Raw genomic sequence first — 22,568 nt, 5'->3', positions numbered from 1 at the left:
ATCTGAGACTAAGCAATTCCCTCTCTTCATTTATCTTACTACCTTGATGATATTAATAGACTATGAGCCAGTCACCTTTACTCACTCTAAAAATTGAGTTCACTCTGCTTTTTGCTGCCCTCCTTTGTGTTCTCTCTAGTTTTGTTTTTTTTTAAAGCCTCCACAAGCATGAGACCTAACTGACAAAGTATTAAAGGTGAGCAGGCCTACATATAGGAGAATATCATTAAAAAACACCTTGCTTTACTATATGTAAGCTATAATGTAAAATGTATTACTATATGTAACTATAATGTAAAAGTGTGAATTCCTACTTCGATGAGTCATGTTGATCCATGTACAAGATGTCCTTTAGATATAAGAGAAATCCCAAATCCCATACAGCTGCCTTCATCTTACCCCTCTGCAACTTTTTAAACAAACTACTGAAACCAAATACCATTAAACATTAATAGGAATTAATTGATCCACTGGGACTGGATAGCTTAAATAAACTTGTGCCTTAAATAAAATTGTGCAAAAAATAACCCTCATAAATGGGAAAACTTGAGGGTATGACTAACAGTTAAATGAATGAAGAAAAGGATATCCCAGAATAATACCACATGATGAGTAAAGCTTTTCTACTATGTATTTTGTCCTGGGAAGTTTATATACAACTAGAAATTTATAAAGCCGCTGAAGATATGTGGGCTTTTTTCCCCTCAAATTATGGGAGGATTATTTTTTTTTACATTTATTTTCTGATCTGTTCTGTCTTGGCTCTTCATATGAATTATATCATTGCGTTCAAATCAGCAGTTTATTATGAAAAATCAGTTGAGACGACCCTCCTCTCCATGTTCGGATAATTAAGGTATCCTAAATACCTAACTGCTAAATCAACTACATCATCGCTTCTTTTAAGTCTCTAAAGGACGTTCAACAAAATCAGTTGATCGAGCTGAAATGGTTCTTTAACATCAACATAGTCTTTTTCATCTATCTGGAGAAACTAAGTGTGAACTACCAAATCAAATGGAAAATTTAGTTATAGATTGTTTCACCCAATTCGAAACAACTAATACATGGGGTCATGAACAATTGGTTATTTCTTCTTAAATATACTTAAGAATACATACCGGATTTCTAATACTTGTAGCTGACTCAATGGTATAACACTCATTTGTATTTAACATATTTTGTATTTAAAAAAAAAATCAGTCTGAACCTGTATGAGAAACTGAAAAGTTTAGCATGCTGTGTTGGTATTACAGGATTTTGAAAGCAAATTATTTTGAAATAATAAAACAACTAGCCTCACTGCAAGCAAAACCCAGAGATTTTTCAAATAGCATATAAGCTATGCTCTACAAATATTTATCAACTTGTCAGACAAGAGAGGAAGAAACAAGCATTCATTAAACTAGCTTTATGTGCAACATTTCAGCAAGTAATTCAAGGTTAGTAAGTCCAGATTAATAAATCAAAGCAAGTTAATTGCATTCAGATATTGTTTACATTTCACACATACTGCATGTTAACATGTACATGCTCTTATGTGCTTTAATCTGCTTAATGCAACCTTGTATAGTTAATCAGCAGTAGTTCTATGTCTGGAATTCCCTCAAATGAGGATCACACAGCAATTAATTAGTATGAATTTTGAGTAAAAAAAATGGAATGATATGAAACTGTAGACCGTCAACAAAATCACTTTGCCAGACTAGTAAAAAAAATTAAACTAAAATTTAACAATATGAAATGATTCTCAGATTTGGTAATTAAAATGCAGCTTCATATATACCCACTTTTCTCAGGTATGTTTAATTATTTTCATTAACAACATATACACCCATAAAGCCTACGATTCATTGGTGAATCACCTGGGACTGGGCCATCCTAAAATCAAGATAACCATCCTGCAATAAAGCTAGTTTAAGTTAGTTTACAAATATACTTATGAGCAAGAAGATTAACAGTCTATTTAGTGTTCATTCACCCAAGCGTGAATAAAAAAAATTGTTTATGCCATTAAGGAAGTTTAGATTTCTTCAGCTGAACTCATCCATTTGTATATGCTTCCAAAAATATACTACAGAACATATTCTGCAATGTTCTGAAGTGACTGCATAACTGGTCTTAGCTGATATTTTTCCATCAAATAGCCTTTTTTTTCCCCCCTTTATTTTGAAGGGGGCTTTGTTTTAAAGTATTAAAATTCCTTGATTGAAGAATGATGCAGATAGAAAATAATTTCAGTGGTAGTGCAGTAGGATTTAATTAAAAAAATCCATCTAATGTACTTCTCCTAAAACATTTCCTAAACTTTAAAAACGTAATTCCATTGGTGAAAGTAATTGTAGAACTGGTATGGAAGGAGCATTACAGACATGTCTAATTAGGCTTGAAAAGGTTCTGAACTACGCAGTGATAGAATGCTAGTGGCAGCAAACACAGAAGGCTAAAGTCTTTCTTTTGCTTTTTGCCACCCATAGTGCTAATCAGCACACAGCACAGTGGAAGGCAATTCCAAAACACATCTACTGCAAGTGAGGGATTTGTAAAAACATAAGCACATTTTGTCTTTGCCCCAGCTGATATAAACACTAACCTGACTATTACACCGTTTGCCCAGTGACTATTTATACATATAGCAGTGGTATGTAATATGTTTCTGCATAGTTTAATTTACAGCGGCATGAACATTATTAAAAGGCCTATAAAGAATATCGCCTACACTCTACATCAGTCTTCCCTTCTCAAAAGCTTCAGCAGCAGACCAGTGCTAAGGACCCTCTCTGCCCAGGAATCCATCCACTAAATGAAAGTAATGGGTCTGTCTGAATCGTCTAAGTGTTCTCCAAAAAGATGGAGATATCTCAGTGGAGAGATGTAATGCATAAATGTTCTTGTAACTCATCTTTTTTTTTTTTTAACCCATCTATTTCTCCTTCATCTCCAATCCACCCAACCCCTCTTTTTTCCCTCCTTCTCTTCTCCCCCCTTCTCCACCTTGATCCCCTCCCACAAAAGATACACAGATACTCCCTTTCATTCTTCACTTCAGTGCATAGTTCGGGTTACTCAGTCATGAAAAAAGGTGGAGTTCATTCCCACTGCGAAAAATATGTAAATGCATGAAGTGACATGAAATACAGAACATGCATGACTGCCAATTATTGGGAACACTCTCTAAAGTTCATACTTCTTTCCCCAACCATCACTGTCAGCAATGTTAAGAAACAGAAAACGTCAGTAGGACTGTTCCTTCCCTCTTCCCAAAGACCATGTGTTTTTGGAACTTTGGGGTTTGGGGTGCTGCAGCCTTTGTTTAGGAAAGACCAGGCACATACCTCACACTTCTGTAGCTCACTTCTTTAAAGCACGCTTCACTTGAATTGAATGACTGGTAAATCCCTCTAGCACATGCTCCACTTGAACAAATCAGATGTTCAGCAGATCTGAGCATGATTTCCATAAACAGTGTGCACACACTGCTGCCTTCAAGAGAAAGAACTGCGCTAGGTAGCTCCTTTTCCACATACAGAAAAAACTGTATTTACACACATTTGCTGCTGCTATAACACCAAATCACTGTTTGTTTAGTTTTGCTCTTCCTCCCCACCCCACAATCCAGGTCTAAATATGAATTACAACACATTGAGAAATCAAATACCAGGATTATATATATATATTTTTTTGGAGAATGGGAATTAACTTTAAAATGTATATTCTCATTTAACTTAAATTCTATCCACTAACCTACTCTGCAGCCAGCGACAGTTACTTTAGAAAGAAAACCACAGTTATGTTGCATCAAAGTTTACAAGCTTTAAGAGACTGTTCCAAAATAGCTGCTGAATTACTAGTGGAAGCTTCCTCCTCACCCTTCTTATGGGCAACAGTGATTTTTAATGAGCTATTTAACTAATACATAATTGATTTCCTAGGGTTCAAACAGCCAATAAGTATCACTCAGGAAAGTGAAAAGCTACCAGTTAGTCAAATTGCAATTAACTTACTAATGCCCCTAGGACTTGCAGGCATGAGCTACAGATGAAGTGATGTTATTTGTTCAGGTTCACGTTTTCCCCCAGGTTAAATGTATTGCTGAATCTACTTCAGTTTGTTTCTATTCTGATATATTAGCATACCACTCGATATGGAAATATTTCAGAGGTTATGTTCCAGTTTGTCCATTTCAGGCCTCTAGTTCAGTTAATTTCATAGTAAGCAATTAATATACACAGGAGATTTACAAATCAATTTTGAAACCTGGTAGCTAGAACTACTGATATTATTTCATGATATTAAACTGGCTAACACGTTCTGTGAAAAAGTCAAAATTAGTTTTTTTTGTTTGTTTGTTTTTAAGGAATAATGGGATGTAAGAACAGTTTGTGTCCTGCCCCCAAGCTAGTGGGGAGCAGCTATGTAAAGAGAAATGCACCACATAACCCCAAATGTAACACACAATTGAACACTATGTACTCAGATGAAATTGTAACCATAACGGACATCACAGCTATTATTTAGAAATAAGAAACTGAGAAGTGACATTCAGTAAAATGAATGAAACTCAACCTCAGACTAAACAGCAAGAACATGAAACTCCATCAAGTATTAAGGTGCAAATCATGAAATTAACTGGAAAAGATTAAAAGACTCACTTAGAACATCACTGAGAACAGATGAGCAAAACCATGCACTAGAGGGCAGTCTAGACCTTGCACTGGCTGACTGGGATAGGACAGTCTGCAGTCCCAGTTTTTATGTAACAGTACAAGTTTTAATCACTTGTAACCACCACAGCTGAAAGCATTTGCAAGAGTATGACTTCAACTCTTATTACAATGAGATTTCTCACTACACCAATAATTTCTAATGACCCTTCTGTACAAGATTAAGAATCCTATGTGCATTCATTTTGCACAGATTCTATACTGTCATCCCCCCCACACTCCTCCCAAGAAGTCTCAAAACACATTTCAAAGGACAGTTAATTACTGCCTGTTATGAGGGGACAGTAAGCACAGTAGTGTGAAACATCAAATTCAGAACAAAATTACATCTTCATGACGTCCTTCAATCTAGCTAAGCACTGATTACATACATTTGTAAATGAAGTATAATAAACAACTCAGTGTATAAGAAAATCAATTGGCAATTTCAGGCCAACTGATCAGTAAAGGCAAATAGCAAAGAAAGCTCATAAACAGACAGGTGAATAGAACTATTTTCATAGATTTATTTGAAAAATACTTACAAAAGCAAGTATGTTTGACACTAAAATAGTTAAAACTTATTCCGTGTTTACAATGGTGTAATTAAGCGTGCAGCATTAACAGTCTTTTCTGTTTGAAGCATTGTTAGTTTGCCTTAAGGAAGTGGGGAAAATTCTGGTTTACCAATGAACAATGTTTCCCTACCACTCCCTTAGCAGCAACTACAGCTGTGATCTCTGTCTGAGATCTCAGCACACTGAAAATTGGGTTTGGTTTGCGAACTGCCAGCCTACCAAGTATAGATTTACTAGAACCTGGAAGGTTGGTTAGTTTTTGTTTCTTTTCCACTATGAAGGAACAAGGTGAGGAAGGAGAGGAAAACAAAAGGATTAGCTTTGTACACAAAGAATTTACCAAAGCTACATTTCATGAAAAAGTCCTTAAAAATGTCTTCTCATTAATGGCCATCTTCCTTCAAAACATGCACATACTTCTGAACTTACCCATAAACCAGTGCCCCTGACATTTACCATTCCTACAGCACTTTTTGCTAGGAGAGGCCAGGACTATAATAGCTAAGATTCCCCATCCAGACAGCAGTTCAGTAGTGTCAGAAAAGAAATACAGTGCAATTAGTTTCCACATATTGTACAGCTACATTTTAAGACAAAACTGGCAGATACTGATTGAAAGAGTTTGCTGTCTCCACATAATCCACACTATAGCAACAGCTATAGACTGTTCAGAGTGACTTATCAGGGTGCACAGAGTAGATAAGACCTCACCAGCCATTATTGTGCATGGTGCCAGTAGCTGTTGCTGCTCGAGCCAGCATATTTCTGTGCGTCTCCGAAGCAGAAGAAAAAGTCCCATCTTTCACATGCACTGGCAGCATTCGTCTTCTGCCCGGCTGAGGGGTGTAGCTGTTTTGTCGCCAGTCTTCATCTGGGGGCATATCAACTCTCCTCGGACCCGGGGCCTTAACACAGGAAGGGGGCACAGGACAGCCTTGAGGGGCACTGGGGTCCCATGAAGGCTCATGTGGCATTCTTAAAGTGCTGTAGTCTGTGCTGGCTGGCAGCCTGCAACCGATGGCATAAGACTCATGCATTTGATGTTGTGAAGGCTGCTGGAAGAAGCCTTCCTGTAAACTCTTGCCTGGCTGGCCAGCATGTTTCCCCCAGAGCGTCGTTCGTTTATCTGGTAACGTGGCTGTTTGTCTGGCAGGGTAGCTCATGTTCAGCCAACGGCCAGAGACATTTGATGCTCCACCTCCTAAAGGCAAATTAACAAGAGGCTTTTGCCCCTGGGAGAGGGTGCCTCTGGGTGCACAAGGGAGACTCCCATAGCTCAGTGCCACACCTGGGTACTCTTCACCTTGGAAAGCTTCACCCCTGTCAGGCACAACCAAAAGTTTCTGGATGATGTTCTTCTGATCTCCTGGGGAAAGATAATAAAAACAAACACAACACACAAAGGTTGCTCAGTTACATTTTGTGTATTGTTGCTTCCTCACAGAACTTTCAGCTGTGGCCAACATGCAGCAGCAGAAGATAAACTAAACCAGTAATACATCCAGTTACTGGTTGACATGGAATTCTGAATAAAAGCTAACTGCACCCTTTCTAAGTATTCACTTTCCTTTCTGCATTTCCTCCTTATTTTACTTCAGTTACTGTCAGACACTTCACAAGGCAAAAGATTTCTTTAATAGCCATCTCTCATGTCATCAAGGAGAAGCCCATCAAAGTATTTCAATGCTGGTAGATTAAATTGGTTCTGATGTCTTTCACAGGGAAATTAATTCATATGGAAAAAAAATGCAAGAGTTAGTTATTTCTATTAGCACAATTACATGTGTAATTTGCTGGAACTAACAGCTTGTGGAAGTACTCTAATACATGACAAAAAAGTGGTGGGGTTTACTGCTATTTTAGTGCTAAAGAAAATACCTCACAAAAATGTGAATATGATTTCATGTTAAAAGTAACTATAACGTTTCCATGAAGATAATTCACTTTTGTTATGTTCAGTGATTCTGTGCTAAGTGGACAATGCCAAAGGGCAGAGAAGGAAAAAAAGAATGTGTTTCATCCTTCCAAATTTCTGGAGGAATTCAGGCTGATGGTGAAATATCATTAGGAAAGACAAGACCTGCATAGTCATATTTCAGCAACATTTCTCATCATGAAGGAGGATGAAAAGTCCTGTGATTACCTGACAGTTTACGTGCCTTGCCCACCATGCTGGGCATCAGTACATCATGGGGTAGGTGCTGCACCTGGTTTGGGGTGTGCTGGGGATCAAAGGGAAACACAGGAGGATCGTGGGGGAAAGGAAGGGAAGTGGAGCTGGAAGAATGGTGGCTGGTTTCCATTGGCATTTTCCTCATATTTGGTGCTTCCTTTTATCAAATGAGAAAGGAGAAGAAAAAACAAAATGATGAGTAAACACAGAGTTGGGCTGAATCAAGCAACAATGGTGCTGACCCAAGGAAAGGGATGAATTACTGGGAAAAAGATGACATGCATTTGTACGTGAAAAAGAAATACAAATAAAAACTGCATCAATCCAGTAAGGCTTTTACTGCAGTGGTGAGCTATTTAAGAGGATTGTTCGACTTGAATATACCTGGAGATATACATCAAAGAAACTTGGTATATACCAAGATTGAAATATACCAAGGAGAAAAAGAACATATAAATTTATCATGAAGGTTTGGTTCACAAATTGAAACCACAGATCAACAAAAGGTCAGAGTTAGAAATACCATACTACACAAGCCATGAAATCAAATAGGGGTATTTCTGATCCTTCTTATTTTCTAGCAGGCTTTAGTGAGAGCTCTGATTGAAGACTGAAGAGATTTACCTGGTGCAGTTGAAGGATTTACCAGTACTGTACCAGTACACTCTGTTAGAAGCTACTCACCCCAGAGCAGTGCTGGCTAAATAGAATGCATACCCTCTCCCCCATCATTGCATAACTGAACATGGTAACAAACCATCACTGACTTGAGCCCAGTGATTAACATGAACAGTGGTGACAGACAGCCATCCTATTGGTTGCTTCTGTTGTGGGGACAAAAATCTTCAGCAGAGGGAGGGGTAGACAACTAGAGGTTTTTGACTGCTTCTGCCAGCACCTCCAGGTATGCATTAAAGACCTCAGTAAAGTATGCTGAGGAGCAAACATTCAGAAGTTTACATACATATTCTTAACTTACTGTACGCAGCAGAAAGTTACAATCACATCAGCCAGTCTACACGACTGATTTCGCAACTAAGACTCTTCTACACTTATTTTGCAGTTGGTTTCCAATAAAAATTTAAGTGTATTTAACAAAAAATAGATCCAAGCTAAACCTTCACATTATAGCTGGTTATGCTACTTTATACTGGTTTATACTACTTCAGCAGAGATAAAGGAGAAGAAAAAACAACCCCACCTATTCTTAGTTACTTCCTGTATGTAACTGGCTGCATGTTATATACCAATTCTAGAATCATCTACCCTTTACGCTTACCTTTTCTTGCTAAAATGCCACTTGCTGAATATACACACAGGAGAGCAAAAACTTTCATATGGCTAGTGCAATCTTTTTTTTTTTTTCAAGATCAAAGCTGTATTAGAAGTGTTATTGAAAAATAACTAAGTCAAATGAAAAGATTATACTGGATGTCCTTTTATACGGGGCAAGGAATATTAGCTCACATGGTTACCAGCCACAGCAGGTATTACTCTGCAATGACTCCTGAAGAAAATGCCTTCGTTATTTAAATAAAAGCTCATTCTTCTACTAGAAAGAGAACAAAATTCACAAAGACAAACTTTCATCTTGGCTTATTGTTCAAGTTGCCAGCCATCTTGTTCATTAACTACTAAATGTGGACAGGAAACAGCAACTCTACATGCAGATAATGGCTCTTCGGAAAGCTACACATCATTCTACTTACAAAACTGCGAGAAGAGACCAAGGTCTCTTCTCTGTTCGAGACAACTGTCCCACTGAGACTGCGAGCAATGCGACGCAAGTTCTCTGCACTGTACATTTCTTCCTCTTCTGGTTCCCTGCTATGTTCTCTGGTATACGTGACCTGCGGACAATATCACACAGTTCAGAAAAGGCTTTCTGTAACATCAATTTTGTATAGTAACTATAGGGAATTGATCAATACACATCTAACAGACTGCTTATACTTTAATGAAATTCCATGACCTTTCCTCTTTTGAAATCCTTCATTCAAGTCTTGAGAACTTAAAGCAAATGGGTTTTTCTTGATCTGATTATCAAAAATATTATCCCTTATAGCCATTTCTTTCTATAGCAAAATACAATAAAGTACTACAGTCTTCTCATAACTAAAAAACACCAGGATTATTTGATGAGTGCTGGAAGCTTACTGATCTTATGTTAGCAATGATTATTTTCTTTTTCTTTTTACTTGTTCTATATAAGCAAGACCATTTAATGAGTATGGAAGTATTATAGAAAGTATGATTTCCCCACAAAATACTTGTATGAATACATATTCATGTACACTGATATGCAACTGCCAGTTATTTAAACAGGTTCTCCTCAGAAAAAAATAAAAAAGCATCTTCTTCCCCTCTGAGGTGACGATCTACCAACTGCAGCAAATATAACATTAAACCCTTGTCTTTCAAAAACAAGCAGTGACACAGTCAAAACTGGAAAAAAAAATCTGTGCCCCTGTAAGTGGTAATATCCAGAAGCAGTTATCCTAAGTTGGAACACAAAGCCAAAATGTTCAAAGACTAGATCTTCAAGTTTTCAGGGGGTATGTGATCTCAGAGTCAGAATTTGGATAACATGATTGCATGCAAGCTCCACATAGCATGAATTGCTCATGTTTTCACTAATTAATTCTGAGCTAGACTGCACTTAAAATTCTCTTTAATATTAGTATCAATGATCCCACTACCTTTCTTTTTAAAAATATATTCCACTTCTCCCAACTGTAACTTTTTTCACTCGCACAAAGTGCTTCCTTCCCTTCCCTAAGTACATCTTAGTAAACGTCATCACCTTGGAGACAGAAGAGACAGTGGATCCATACAGATTGCGCTCGATCTCTGCTGTTGGGGTTTTCGAGAGACCCATGCCAGCTGTAGTATGCAGCTTCCTCACATTCAGGTTTGCAGAGACTGGGAAAGAAAACAGTATAATTAATCTCAGGGCTTAATTGTACATTACGTCACATTTCTGTCTATCCACAGAATGAGAAGTAATCACAAATTCCTGGAAGATCAATACATAAGCTAACTCCCAACAGTGTCAAAGGGAGAGTCCAAGACACTCACTCGTGTTTCACTTGCCCCTTTACAGGGTTTCTAGGGAACAGGGAATTGAACTATTTAACAGAGTTAAGATTTAGCTGCACACCAGTACTTGGTTGATACAGAGGCAAGATGGTTTAGGGGGGCTAAAGAAGTTCCAACTAAATATGAGAAAACACTTCTCTACTGTGAGGGTGACAGAGTGACACAGCACTGGAACAGGTTGCCCGAAGAGGCTGGGGAGTCTCCTTCTCTGGAGATATTCAAAACCTGCCTGGATGCCATCCTGCGCAACATGCTCTACGTGATCCTGCTTGGCAGGAGGGTTGGACTAAATGATCTCCAGAGAGATCTCTTCCCACCTCAACCTTTCTGTGGTTCTGTCAATGGACAGAAAATCAGCCACCAAGCCAGTTACTTGAAGTTACCTGGGATAAACAAGACTGATCACCTTTAAGATCCCCACATGTCCATCTGTTTGTGGCCACCCAATGCTACAGTTCACCAGCCATTCATTCTTCTGGCTAAGCAGCTGAAAGTGCTATTTTTAACAAAGATCACTACAGTTACTTTATTTTAGTGTGCCGCCAACCAGATATAATCCTAAAATTTCCTCAAGAAATATGCAGGTAGATCAATGGCCTAATAACAATGGTCACAGGGAATCTAGCTATGAAGGAAGAAAAGTGAGGTGGCTGGTAACAACACCCTTTCTGCATTGGGGAGGCACTTGGAGGATTAGGTCTTTGGGCTTTTACTCTCTATTATAAAGATCCAGTAAAGCTTCAGTGGCATTTTCACCATGAATTTGGATGCAGAAGTCTGACAAAAACAGTTGATAAGGTACAGAAAGCTTAAACTGTATTTCCAAATGAAGAAGTAATCCAAGTTAAGAGAGAGAGAGATGTGCTAGATCTACTCAGGTGATTTTCACTTAGTTCATTACATAGATATTTTGTTTTTAAACAGAATTTGCAGAGCTTAGGAAGAAGCATTTGAAAGTCACAGCAAATAAGAAGCAAAGATCTCAAACACAAACTTTAAAAAGATATCTGTATCTCATCCCTCATGATGTGGTGGGAAAACAGGCAAGAAAAGTGTTAGCATAAGAAACAGGGCATGACAGAACTCTGGGGCTCCGGTTAACATTAAAGCAAGCGGGCTCTATCCTGCTAGGTTTCCATAAAGAAGTTCCCAAATGAGTGTGCTAAAAAGGAATACATAAGACCTTCTGATCCAAGCCCATGCAAGAGAGTATCTGTGAGGGGAGATCTTGCCTAATCCTGAAGAAAGAAAAAAAAAAAGGAAATGGCTTACTTAGGATCAGGTCTGCCAGGAAAGCGTAAGATGAGAATTTCATGGAATATTTGAGCTATTGTATAAAAACCTGTTCAAGAGCTTACTAGGGTATTCACTCTGGTCACAGCCTGGCTTGACTTACAAGGAAAAACAGAGGTTCCTACCCCCACAGTTGCAGGGCATGGGGAAACCTGTCTTGTGTATATATTGCTATGTATTTTATTTATACACACATGCACATACTTTGGTATCCATCAAGTTTTGGGCTGCTTTGCATTTGATCAGAAAATTCGTAGCTCTAATACAAAGACATGGATCAAAAAGAAGTTTGTTTCATTTGTGCTAGGCAGAGAATCAATGTTGTCCTATCCCAGCAGGAGATTAGAACAGCTTTAGTGGAAGTGGGGTGCTATCATCGCACTCAAACAGGTATCTCCAGCAATGTCAGAGCTGTTCTCACCAACCGCACCAGAATCTCTTAGTTTACTTTTGGTACCAAATAATCTACAAGTTCTCAGGGATCTTAGCACAGACCTTGTACCCTCAGTGCCACTTTCACAAGTACTTTTCCAGAACTTAATGCATATGTTCCTTAGCCAAAAAAAAAAAGTTCAACTCTCACAGACCTAGTAACACTTTTAAAAGTTATTCCCCTCAACCACATACAGACTAAACTCTCAAACACAATACAATTACAGTTAAAATTCACAAGTTTGGAGAACATTCATTCCAGGCATAGGAACAGTTTAATGAGTTGCAGAGGTGATGCAGAACTTTCAAACAGCAAAACTGAGTAGCCTGACCTAAACAGCTGTCTCCCTACTTGAAAAAAGGATCAATTATTTCCAGATAACAAGATATTAACAGATATTGCTGTTTGCCAAGCTCAACAGCTACTGCAGCCTCCCCAGACAGTACGATCACAGTGCTTCTCTACCTTTACGGTTAGAATGGTTTTAAAATCCTCAATCTGAATCTTTCTGCATCTTTGCACAAATTAATGCCCATTTAATTAAACTGACTGGAAAATACACCTTCACCTATAATGAAATACATAGGCAGGTCAACCAAGAAAAACAACTGCAGTATTCTTACCTGATTGGTCAAATGGATACCTAGCACTGTCCTGTCTTCCCAAGAAAGGCCTAGTGGCCTGAGATGCCTGCAGACTAGTCTGATAGAGGGATTCCAGTTCTGAGAGCTCCTGTTCTGTGTCTTGATTCCACTGTGGATGCAGATGTACTGGGATCCTGCTCAAGTCATCTCCAACTGCTCTCTGATCAGAAAGGGATGGACTTCTCCCAGGTACAGGAAGCCATTCAGTATTCTTATTATCCTTCTGAGAACTGTAATACCTAGTAACATTATCCACCCAACGGTCCACAGGCATAGAGGCAACCATGCTACTAGTAGCTCCATCATCCACCTGTTTCATTCCTCCATCATGACAGTGCCTTTCCAGGTAGGATGCAGGGTCTGCTATATTCTGTCCACCTCTTCTACACAGCTCTTCACTGTGAGCACAAACACTCTTAGAAGCAACATGCTGGGCACTAAAACCCTCCAAAGAAACTACCCCATCCCTAATATCCACAGTTGAATATAATTTTTCAGAAGACTGGTTTTTGTTCTCTTGGTTTTGATGGATTAGCTGTCTGTAACCAGAGGGTGAAGGGTTGATGAAAGATTTTTGTATTAACTTTGGAGACTTCTTATCCTGACATACTGCAGCAATCCAGCCTTTTTCATGAGTACCTTTTCTCTGGGAGACTGCATGCATTCTCTGAAACTGCTCTGCCAAGGAGCGAACATGTCCCTTTGTACTAAAACCCTCATATGTGCAATTTCCTGCTGTGCCATGTTCATCCTGTGAGGGTAATAAAATCTCATGGCTGTTTGCTCTGGAGTACTTATTTGTTTTCTGCAAAGGATCCAGGGAGCATTGCTGTGAAGGGGATGAAGTTGCAGGGGTCATTGCATGATAGCCCCCTAAATGATCAATTCTGGGTCGCACTGAAGAGCTTGCAAGTTTGGAACAAGGACTGCGCTGGTTGTCCTTTTCAGGAGATGCTGCTTGTGGTGGATGTGGACAGTGCAACAGTGTAGGCAAAGACCCAGAGTTTACTGTGTTAGCCTTGGATTTGTACTGAGGTGTGAGAATGGGTGTTATGCTATGAACCTCTTCTAACTTGCTGCTACTGCAGCATTCCCTATAGTCTTTTGGCCCTGCGGCTGTAGTGTCAATAAATTCCACACTATAGTGGGCATCATTCTCAGTTCTTGCAGGGCTCTCTGCCAACCCTTGCCTATAGGGAAAAGAGGGAACTTGGTCATGAAAATCAGCAGAAGCAGACTGGAAGTTTGGAGAGATCCTGTTGGATGGACTGCTTTCAGTAGGGGACAGGGAGGAAGACTCTGGATATAATGATGAGTGCAATTCATGGCAGGAAGCAGGTGGGTGGAAGAAAGAACTGGACCCAAATTCCACTTCTTTGTTGGGTTCCAGTGGTACCTCCTGGCTCAGCAGTACTTGGAGTGGGCCAGTCTGTTCACTAAAACACACAGAAGGGTAAATGATTAGCAGTAGTCATTGCTTACATTTATCCCTAGGGTGCAGAACTTACCCTATGCTACATACTCCTCAAAACACATTTTTTTTTTGCTAACTGAATTCTGATGAAGACTTTGTATTAAAATTCAGTAGATACATACATGCTAGTCCTTTGCTTCTAAGTCTGATTTCCTACTATAACTGAACTGCTGAATCCATTTTGTATTTTGAATATTACTTTACTACAGTTATGTTTTATAGAAACTTTCACAGTATTCTTGTACAGCACCCTAGGTACTTTAACCAGCAGATTGAGTGTGTGAGAAGGAACAATTGTAAGAATAGTAAAAATAGCACTGACATAAAATAAAAATTGTTTCCAATGTTAACATCTTAGATTTTTTTGGTAAATACTTTGGACAAGTTCATGATCTGAATATGAACTGGTATTTCCATAACGTCCTCTCTCTCTACGTAACTTCACGTAAAATAACTTGATAAATGGAAGGAACAGGTTGAAATCTCACTCATGTTATCACTGTATTCTCAGCTTTGAGATATTTATCCAACAAGTTAAATAAAGTTCATGTTAAATATATAACCGTTATTTTGCAATAATTTGTATTCTATGTATATTTCTAAATAATAATTTGTATTGGTATATACCAATATAAGACAGTTACATCCTTAAGTCATACACGTCCTTGGCATTTTTCTGCATTTAGTTCAGCATTTTAATATGCAGACCTAAAAAGTAGTTCCAAGTTCACGTCCCTGTGAGGAGACAACAGGCTACAAACAGATCCAACAGAGAACTTGAGGGAACTGTCACATCATTGCTTTGTTTCCTCCTTGAGATGTATAGAATGGAAGTTAACCTTATGAGGACCTAGTTGATGTGTGTAGCAGAATGACCTTGTATGTGACTAATGGCAAGGTTTGCACTGTCTACAATTTTTTTTTTTTTAAATCAAAATAAGAGTTCAAAACTCTGGCTATAAGTAGATTCTTTTCACTGGCTGCAATATTAACATTTGGTTCAATACAACTTTTGTAAAAGTAATGTTCTTTTCACAAAGCAGCAGTGAGCAAGCACAACATGAACAAAATTAGTTTAGAAAGTTCTGTTTTTTCATTTTCTTAAAATCTGCCAAAATGCATAACTGGGGCTCTGCACTTTTCCTATAAAGGAGAATACAAGGGACCCCGATTGACAAAATGAGCAGCCCTCATTACGTACAATCCAGCTACTGCAGGAAAAGAACATTATGAGCTTGTCTGGTCTGTAAATTAATTGAGTTTTAGTATATAGCTGTATGTGGCATTTTAACAAAAAGAAAAGGAAAAAGGATTCTCATCTGAGATTTCATCTAAGTTTCAGATAATACAGCACATAAGAAAGGAGAAAGGAAAGGAAAGTAACAGTTCAAGAAACATCCTAGAAATCGGACATGGATGGTCTAGTGCTAGGAGGGAATGGCATGGGAAGAAAGAAGGGTTAAACTGCATGCTAAAGAGGGTAAGAAGGATCAGTTATAGCACAGAGTTAATTATGCTAGAGTTGAATCCATATGGAAGAAAAAAATCATGAAGAGATGTTGAAGAGCCTGCTAGGCCAGGCTACAGGAAGCTGGGAAACACAGAAGGAAAATGAAGAATGATAGAACATCAGGGAGAGTAAGTCAAGGTGACAGGATCAGGATCTAGATCCAAGAGCTGTACCACAGCACCACTAGAGAAGTGGACGAGAAAGAAGAGACCAGTGTACTTGACGCTTTTCAGACTACAGTGCACTAAAACATGTTGGTTGTTGTTCCTAATAAAAAAGCAGCTATAGCAAGACTTTTATGATAGTACAGTCTTTTACTGACTGAGTCCTCAAAGTGCTCCTGATAGTAGAGTTGCATGTTATATCCTAAGACCCCCCTCTGGCCAGGTTATCATCTAACGTATTCTTTCTCTCTGTACGCAAAACATCAATGCTACAAGGCACTGACTGCTACAATTCTCTGTCACAGCCCACATTTTGAACACACGCACAGTGAACTATTCTAAAAAGACTGGGGAGGGGGAGGAAAAAAAGGTAGTTGACCCTCTTAAAATATGATTTAACCTAAAGAAGAAAGTAATGAGGAGCATCACTGTAGGATTTGCACTATCCAGGGGAATATATATAGTTGGCTACTTATTTTCAGACTGTAGTGCTCAGATGCAGCTCAGATCTGGGTCTAGGTGATATACTTGGACTACCTTGTAGACTGGGCCATGGTGCCGCCCTGTGGTGGGTGGCAGGTTGGCGACGGCAGCGGCTGCGATGGCTGTTGGTGCTGCATGCGATCCTGGAGGCTCCGGGCTTTTCGGATACTGATTTGCAGCTTCTTATCGACTAGGGCTCTGCTGTGAATGCTAGAGCTGGCATCATGCATGGCAAGTCTTAGTTTAGCTAAAATGCAAAAGAAAACATAGCAGAAAAACAAACAGAAAAAAGGAATAAAATTGAAAAAAAAAAAGATGCAGCAAGAACATAAAACATGGACCATGCAAATACTGCCACACAAGAGATCACAAGGATGCTAACTGTTTCCATTAATGCACATTCAGCTTAGCCAGGTGTCCAAACAAGTTAATTGAAACTAAACCAAAATAAAGTTAAAAGAAAAAATTAATCATGTTTTTAGCCCAACTTCTCATCCCCTTCACACAGGCTCTTTCCAACCCTACCACATTGCTGCTTCATTCATCTTTCCCTCCTTCTGTATGCTCCATACCTGGGACTCCCTTTATGTGCAGGAATACCAAGCTGGGATCTGAAATTCAGCATATACCTTGCTGGAATGGAAGCTAAGAGAGATTTCACAATAGCTGTATATTGCCCTTTATTCTGCAGCCCATAAGAGGCAATTTCAATTTCAACAAATGCACAGAAACTGCCTACCCTGTCTGCAGCCATTCTATACAGACAGAGAAGAGCATGGGGTGAGACAGCCAGCCAGCCATAACGAAAAAAGACCAAAAAAAAGAAATCACATAGCACACATTCTCAAAGGTCACAATGCATTTAAGCACTTCTATGTCCTATTGCTTTTCTTCCTGAGTGTTAGGTACAGCATAGGCTTGTTTGTTTTTGTTGTTTTTTTTTTAAATCCAAAGGATGTAAAGAGTAGGCTACTGTTTTCTTCCCTATGCTACATCCTCCATGAGAAACAGGGGAGTTTAATGCCCTTTGTAATTTGGCCTGAGGATTGGGAAAAATTGCTAAACAAGGGCCAAGTGGCACAAAGAGTTACCTACGAGGTGCTTGCTGAAATGCAGCATTTAGCACCAGAAAAGACACATCAACATCCCAGTGCTGTTATTGCCATAGCGCTGGAGAGAACAACAAAAACAGATGCAAACATGAAAATACAGAGATGAAGAAGAATAGGACTAAAACCCCAAAAACAGAATGCTTGAAAAAAATAAGATTTTGTCACCCAGCACTTTCTAAAGACCATCTGGATCCCCGTATTGCAACCTGACAATTTAACATGATTAAATATTTCAGTTTTCTAAGATATTAGCACTGCCAAAAGCGCAACAGCTCAAGTGGTTAGAGTTACTTACATATAGCTTCGTTACAGAGAGCCAAAGCTGCAGCACAATCCCCCTTCTGCTCCTGATTCAGTGACTCTTCAAAGATTGAGTCTGCCTCCTGCATGGACTTCTCAAAGTCATCATTCCTCCCTGCAATAGGCAGCACCCTTCATTTTGGTTTCATTCTGCGCAGAACCCTCGTTTGCCCTCACCCTATTTGTGATCGCCAAATTGTTCCACACATTGACTCATTGGTAACAGACCTCTTGCAGAGGCTATGCATATCCCAAATCATCTACAGTAACACCTACACTTTCCTAAGCAGAAATATAACTTGAGCACCCTGCTATACTTGATGCACACACAGTACAACTTCATAAACCAGATTTTTTCTTCAAATTTTTCTTACTTCAAAGAGCTGTACTTGCCTAACATGCTGTTTTCAACAGTCTGAATTAGTATAAAAAAGACAGTATGGACACATTACAGAGCTTTTATCAATTAGAGTTAACTTAAATTTAGAATTAAATTCATTGAAAAATAAATTGGGAAACACAGCAGCTCAGGGCTTTTCTTGTACTACATTATCATAAATTCCCTGCTAGAAATCATCTCTCTCTTCTTCAGGTATCTAATTACTTCCATACAAAATGTCTTCAAACTGAACCTACTGAGATATCCATGGAACAATACTCAGACTTGAATGCGCGTATGAATGCAAAAGATAGTTCCATGAATGTGTCAAGTGCATACACTCAACTGCTGAAAGAGACATACAAAACATGAAAATCTAATTGTCTTGTAGCTTTAGAAGAAAAACATGTGGAAGGAACCAAAAAGATACGGAAAACAGCAATTCTTTTTACACCAATTTAGAAAACAGCACCAGAGAATAAGAATAAATCATTCTTGGACACAACAGGAAAAGATGAAACACTATGTCCTGGCATCAGAACATCCAGTTCTGAGAGGAGAAAATGCCCAGACATGCCGGTGTCATCTATTAAACATTATGCAAGTTGTATCCTAAAACGTACACATTCAAATGAGGCCAGGGAAAACAGAAAAAAAATAGACTGTTTCATTTGAGGGTGGGCTCCTTTTCTGGAAGGTCTCCGTTATGACACAGAACATCAATATCTTTTTTGACCAACTTGTATAGCACACACTATGGCCTGACCTGCTCCCCAGCACCCTTGTGCACAAATGCAAACACACAAATCCCAAAGAACTCATGAAAAGCAATTACTCTGAGAAAAGTGAGATCTGTTAGAGCAGTGAGTTAATCAAGCAGCACATTCAGTTTCAAAATCAAGGCTACTGAGGCTCATAAGCTAGGCCAGTATTCTAGAGTTAGCTTTCTTTGCATGAGTTTAGCATTTTACTTCAGGGGAAAACGAGTCACAAGTGTTCTGGAGTTCTGTGTACAAGCAAGCATTCCAGGCAATCAAGCAGTCTGTTAATGTTAAGCCATTACATCTCTGACTGGGGTGGGGAAAGGCTTAAAAGGAACAAATGAATACCTCCCCAGCTTTAAGGTCAATAACTAACTCAAAAATTGCACTGAAGTCTTTTTGGATTAAGCATTATTCCAGTTCGCTTTCTTCCTAACAATGAAAACCCAAGGTATTTTTGCTTCTACCAATTAATGCAACAACAGATCAAAGATCGGTCATTTCTTGGAAAACCATGCTATTCCCTTTGGGCACGAAAAGGGGAGAAGACAACATCCTCGTGCTCAAGAATAGAGGTTCCCATTTCAATTTTTACATCACTATCATTTGTGTTATGAAGATAAACAACAATACTAATAAAAAGGTATCTGTCTATTATGTTATATCAGAACTTGTCAACTGGCCACTTGCAGGTCACAGCAGAACCACAAAGGATAACCTAGTGGCTCACTGAAAGCACAAACTGTAACAACATTCACAGTCAAACATTCTCATAAAGATTCTCATAAAGATCCTATTTTTCAGCTGCCACTGATACAGTGACATTCTGGCTCTGAGCAGCTGGCACAGCTGTGAGCTGCAGAGTGCTGGCTGCATTGTGCCCTCAGCTGGCACTGTTGTGGGGTGCCCCTCTCCATCCCTCACTTCTGTCCTGTACAACACCAGCACCTTAGCTCTCCTCTCCTACACCAGGTAGGAGAGAGTAGCGTAGGGGTTCCAGGAGGCTTGTCAACACAGGAGACTACAGTGCCTTGGTGGGATTGCCCCAGTCATCTCAGAGGGCAGAGCCTAGGCATTTTACCACACTCCTTGCCTCTGATGGCCACCAAGAGCCCCACACTTACATGCTCTACTTGGTTTCATTCAAACCCTACTAAGTGGGTCACCCCACCATCTCTGACTCCCCTTACTGGCTGATGGAGACTAGGAATAAAACAAAGGTGCTACATGTGAATCCTGTCACCAAGCTCCCTCTGTTGCAGTTCCATTCTTCCAATTAAATTCCAATTAAACCTTTTCTATTGCCATCCCCAGCCAGAAATATGAGGGGACTTGGAAAAGATATCATAAGAGTTAATATTTGGCTTTCTAATTTTTATTTTTTTCTCAATTCTTGTCCCTTCTGAAAGATTTGCATGCCAAACCCTGCTCAGATTTTCAACGCTAGACCAGATAAGCTTGCCCCAGTACTTGTTCCCACCCCTGTGCTGCAGCTGCACAGCTGAGCAGGGAGGGAGAGTGGAAAGTATAAGGGCAGAAACAGGCAGAATTGCTTAGGTCAGTGGTGCTACCAGAAAGAAATGAGAACAAAACAGTGGTCTAAATGAACAAGTTGTGCTGCAGGTGGATCTGAGGCATCTGAAAGGTGCTCATTCCAAGATGCTGGTGGAACCCTTATAGCTAAATCTAGGTATCACTAGTACGTATAACCACATAAAAATGTAAAGGTCCAAATATATACAAACACTATATATTAGGAAATTTCTTGTTATTGTTACGTTCAAGAAAGTACTTAAAATAACAAATTGTTTTCTGTATTCAACAGGTTTGAAATTGATGGTCTTTCACTAACTGAAGGTACAAAATTATAATACTGGGTGGATGGGGAGAGACATATAGTAGAAAATTAAGTTCAAAGGTTCAAAAAATTCAGCACCACAGTCTTGCGAAGTATACTGCATTCGAAAGGTTACCCTGATTCTGCAGCTCATCTAGATCCATGAACCTGCTGGGACGGGGGTTAAAGCCCATTGCTGCCTCCATTTCCTTTTCTCTTTTCCTGCGTAGTTCCTGTTCATGCGCTCTCCTTGCCACCTCCTCTTGCAGTTCATCCAGTTCACTCTTTAAAGGGCCAAAGATCTCCCTGCCTTCAAAAAAAATTTTTGATAGTAAAAATCTCTCAAAGTATCCATTAAAACACAAGTAATGTTAATGAAAAATACAACTGCCATTAGCAAATAGCATACTGACCAAAGGCTACAGAATTTCAGATAAAATCTGCTTTGTTAAATTTTAGTTTTAAAACTCCACCCAAGCTATTTGGTTTCCAATTGCCCTCTCTGCGTCAGTGAGCCTGGTACAATCGTTGCAGTATTGCTTCATGATCCCCTGTAACACAGTCCATCCTTTAATCCACTGACCCAAGAAACAGCAAATGGAACAGAGCAAATCATCAGAAGAGAACCGTAAATTGCTGCTGAAATCGAGACTTTTTATTGTGCCTGTAATTTGTAACCAATGCTATGACAATGTAGCCAGATCATTAGCTTTAGAAAGTAAAACAGATTCCAACTGAGATAGTTTTCATCCAGGTGCAGAAGCAGATAAAAATGAGAGGAAGAAAAAGCTTATCAATGTTCTACTCAACACAGAAGAAATCAGTCTTCACTCTCACTTCAACTATGAAGCATGTTCAGAAAGTATCTCCCTTCCTCCCTTCCCCAGACATTCTCTGGAATAAAGTATTTGCTCAGAAGGATAATCAGAATGTGTATCTGCATAAAAGCTCAGCTTTAGCCCAAACATCCTGTAAATATCCATTCTCATTTGTGACAATTTTCAATTATGAGCTTCCGTTATGAGCAACCATTCTGAGCTTCTTTTCAGGAGTCAATCCTGTAAGTTATTACCAGCTATGCTCAGGAAGACATTTTGCACTGACAGCAGCATACTGAATTATGGGAAAGAATAGGAAAAAAAGTTTACTTAATCAGTTAAGTCAATCTTTGTTGAAAAAGATACCAGAGCAACATGATCAAAGTAATATTCCAATAAAGTTTTTTTTTTTTTTTTTACAATCCCCTTTGGAAAACCAAAGTTACATCTTGTAAAACTGTGCTGTATTGCTCAATGTTTCATCTCCCCTTCCTCGTAACTCCACTGTAAAGAAAAGCATCCAGAAAGTAAAGAACAACTCCAATACAATTTATCTTGTGGAACCATGACTACTGAGAAGTACGTCCTACCATTTCCAATGGTGCGTGGGCTGTTTGTCCAGCTCCCAGTTGAAGAATTAGACTCCACTTCCAGGATGCTGCTACTGTGAGACTTGGGAATACTGCGCCAAGCAGGAACCAATCCACCTGCCCATTTCATATGAACGTCCCTCCAAAAAGAGAACAATTACAGTACACAATGTTACTACTATCTTAAGGAGAAATTGTGTGTACATTTTCTATGATC

General features: G+C 39.1%; 1 protein-coding gene across 8 annotated transcripts in view; it reads right to left on the bottom strand.

Annotated features, from left to right (window-relative positions):
• Window positions 1–5,210: 5,210 nt before the first annotated feature.
• Window positions 5,211–22,568, bottom strand: part of USP54 (ubiquitin specific peptidase 54) — a 101,050-nt gene continuing 83,692 nt past the window's right edge. For 6 of the 8 annotated variants that reach the window (XM_013176570.3, XM_067000530.1, XM_067000527.1 and 3 more), the window contains 9 exons: window positions 22,352–22,491; window positions 21,080–21,253; window positions 17,962–18,081; window positions 16,609–16,801; window positions 12,903–14,359; window positions 10,258–10,376; window positions 9,164–9,304; window positions 7,425–7,611; window positions 5,211–6,647 (listed from right to left, as the gene is read on the bottom strand). In XM_013176570.3, the coding sequence (XP_013032024.3) occupies window positions 5,989–6,647; window positions 7,425–7,611; window positions 9,164–9,304; window positions 10,258–10,376; window positions 12,903–14,359; window positions 16,609–16,801; window positions 17,962–18,081; window positions 21,080–21,253; window positions 22,352–22,491 (3,190 nt within the window). In that variant the 3' untranslated portion in view covers window positions 5,211–5,988. Of the gene's footprint in view, window positions 6,648–7,424; window positions 7,612–9,163; window positions 9,305–10,257; window positions 10,377–12,902; window positions 14,360–16,608; window positions 16,802–17,961; window positions 18,082–21,079; window positions 21,254–22,351; window positions 22,492–22,568 lie in introns of those variants that run through there. The other 2 variants (XM_048060023.2, XM_067000532.1) reach the window with 2 other exon arrangements.

The sequence above is a fragment of the Anser cygnoides genome, chromosome 7, assembly GCF_040182565.1.
Source record: "Anser cygnoides isolate HZ-2024a breed goose chromosome 7, Taihu_goose_T2T_genome, whole genome shotgun sequence".
In the NCBI taxonomy this organism is placed as follows: domain Eukaryota; kingdom Metazoa; phylum Chordata; class Aves; order Anseriformes; family Anatidae; genus Anser; species Anser cygnoides.
The sequence above is the reverse complement of the archived record's forward strand: the minus strand, read 5'-3'. Positions and strand labels throughout refer to the sequence as shown.